Raw genomic sequence first — 1522 nt, 5'->3', positions numbered from 1 at the left:
GCTGCGCTGACGAACGCGCGTTGTGCCAACTACCAGATTGACCGATATCCGAGTTTCAAAAGGATTCTAATTGCGAGACATGAGACATTTTATACCCCATTGGATTGTACCCTATATTTCTTGTTACTTCATTGTCATTAGAGTGCGTCGGGCTTGTGGGAGAGAGAGGTTGTAGAGACTCGGCATTCGTTCCGACGTCGTCATGGCCACCATGAGGCTGTCCAAGGGATGTTCGGTGGAGGTCTACAAGTGTAAGGAAGGCTCCTACTCCTGGAGCACCGCCCGGGTCCTCTCAGGCAACGGCCACACGTATTTCCTCCGGTACGATCGCCGCCCGACGGACAGGCCGCTGGTTGTGGAAAGAGTGCCGAGGAAGTTCCTCAGACCCCCGCCGTTGCCGATCGGCGGCCTGTTCAGCGACTGGGCTCCCGGAGACGTCGTGGAGGCGTTCGAGGATTGTACCTGGTATCCTGCGGTGGTGGTCTCAGTCATGGCCATCGGCCGCTTCGACGTCCGACTTGATGGATCTTCCAGACGCCTCAACGTCCGCACCTGCGAACTCCGGCTGCGGCAGCAATGGAAGGATAACACATGGAGTCTGATCCCAAAGGTAATTATTACCCGACAATTCTTTACACACATGTTTCTACGCACGTAGGAAGCACATACGTTCTTGGATGGATCCTCCTGAGGAGGAGCGTCATTGAGATCGTAAAAGGCAGTCTATTGTTTGTTTGTGTTCAAAAATAGGTCAACTCAGTAGTGTTTCTTCATGATCTCGCAGGATTCTGGGAATCGTAGACCAAGCAACCACCCGTTGCCGGCTGAAAGCTATATCAGCCGTAACGAAGATGAAGAACGCTCCACGAAAAGGCCACGGATCATCTCGTCGCCCTCTGAGTCATGCAATACGGCTGGCTGGACGAGGAGAGGTATGGAGTTGCCGTCGAGGCATCATCCTCATGCTTCCGTACCTCCTCCACGGGCATTGGATCTGCAAGATCTGCAAACGGCGATTGGTGGAATGCTCGAAGCCGACGGCGATCGCAGTCCTTCGCCCTCAGTTGGTAGTTCTTGAAATAGCAAAAACACTTGATCCTATGTTGATAGTTGTAAGTAAATGCAGTCAAAGCCATGGTAAAGCAGGCCAATATCTTCCTTAACCGAAGTCAACTTGCAGACCCCTCGGTCATTTTCCTTGAAGGAATACTTTGTCCTTCATCAGGTTTGATTGTTCTCTCAGAGAGGGCAGCAAGTTTGTAGCTCCATTTTTACTTTAGTTTCAATAGATCGAGTCATTATTCTTGTGCAAAGATGTGAGGATTTATGATCATGTTGTTTTGTAGTCATTGACGTTGGTATTGCCGCTAATAGAGTTCGGACAAAAAAGGCTGCAATGTAATGTTTTTGTGATCTAGAAATCTATATGCAAATAAACAAATAATCTGCAGATGATGCTATAAGATGTTGTCTCCCATCAACTACGAACACACTCCTTATGATTTGTATGAGAATATCCTCT

The 1522-nt window shown here is 49.0% G+C and overlaps 1 protein-coding gene across 1 annotated transcript; it reads left to right on the top strand.

The window, feature by feature from the left end:
- The first annotated feature begins 202 nt into the window (after window positions 1-202).
- LOC135588907 (uncharacterized) lies at window positions 203-1078 on the top strand. Its single transcript, XM_065081247.1, has 2 exons — window positions 203-610; window positions 785-1078. The coding sequence occupies exons 1-2, from the start codon at window positions 203-205 to the stop codon at window positions 1076-1078; spliced, it is 702 nt and encodes a 233-aa protein (XP_064937319.1).
- The last annotated feature ends 444 nt before the right edge of the window (window positions 1079-1522 follow it).

The sequence above is a fragment of the Musa acuminata genome, chromosome BXJ1-8 (assembly GCF_036884655.1).
Source record: "Musa acuminata AAA Group cultivar baxijiao chromosome BXJ1-8, Cavendish_Baxijiao_AAA, whole genome shotgun sequence".
In the NCBI taxonomy this organism is placed as follows: domain Eukaryota; kingdom Viridiplantae; phylum Streptophyta; class Magnoliopsida; order Zingiberales; family Musaceae; genus Musa; species Musa acuminata.
Note: the sequence above shows the minus strand (reverse complement) of the source record. Positions and strands in the feature narration are given on the sequence as shown.

Bases quoted from the DNA above. Each gene is read 5' to 3' on its own strand.
- LOC135588907 (XM_065081247.1), top strand. From the start codon at position 203: ATGGCCACCATGAGGCTGTCCAAGGGATGTTCGGTGGAGGTCTACAAG. The intron at 611-784 runs GTAATTATTACC...ATGATCTCGCAG, and splicing joins CATGGAGTCTGATCCCAAAG to GATTCTGGGAATCGTAGACC.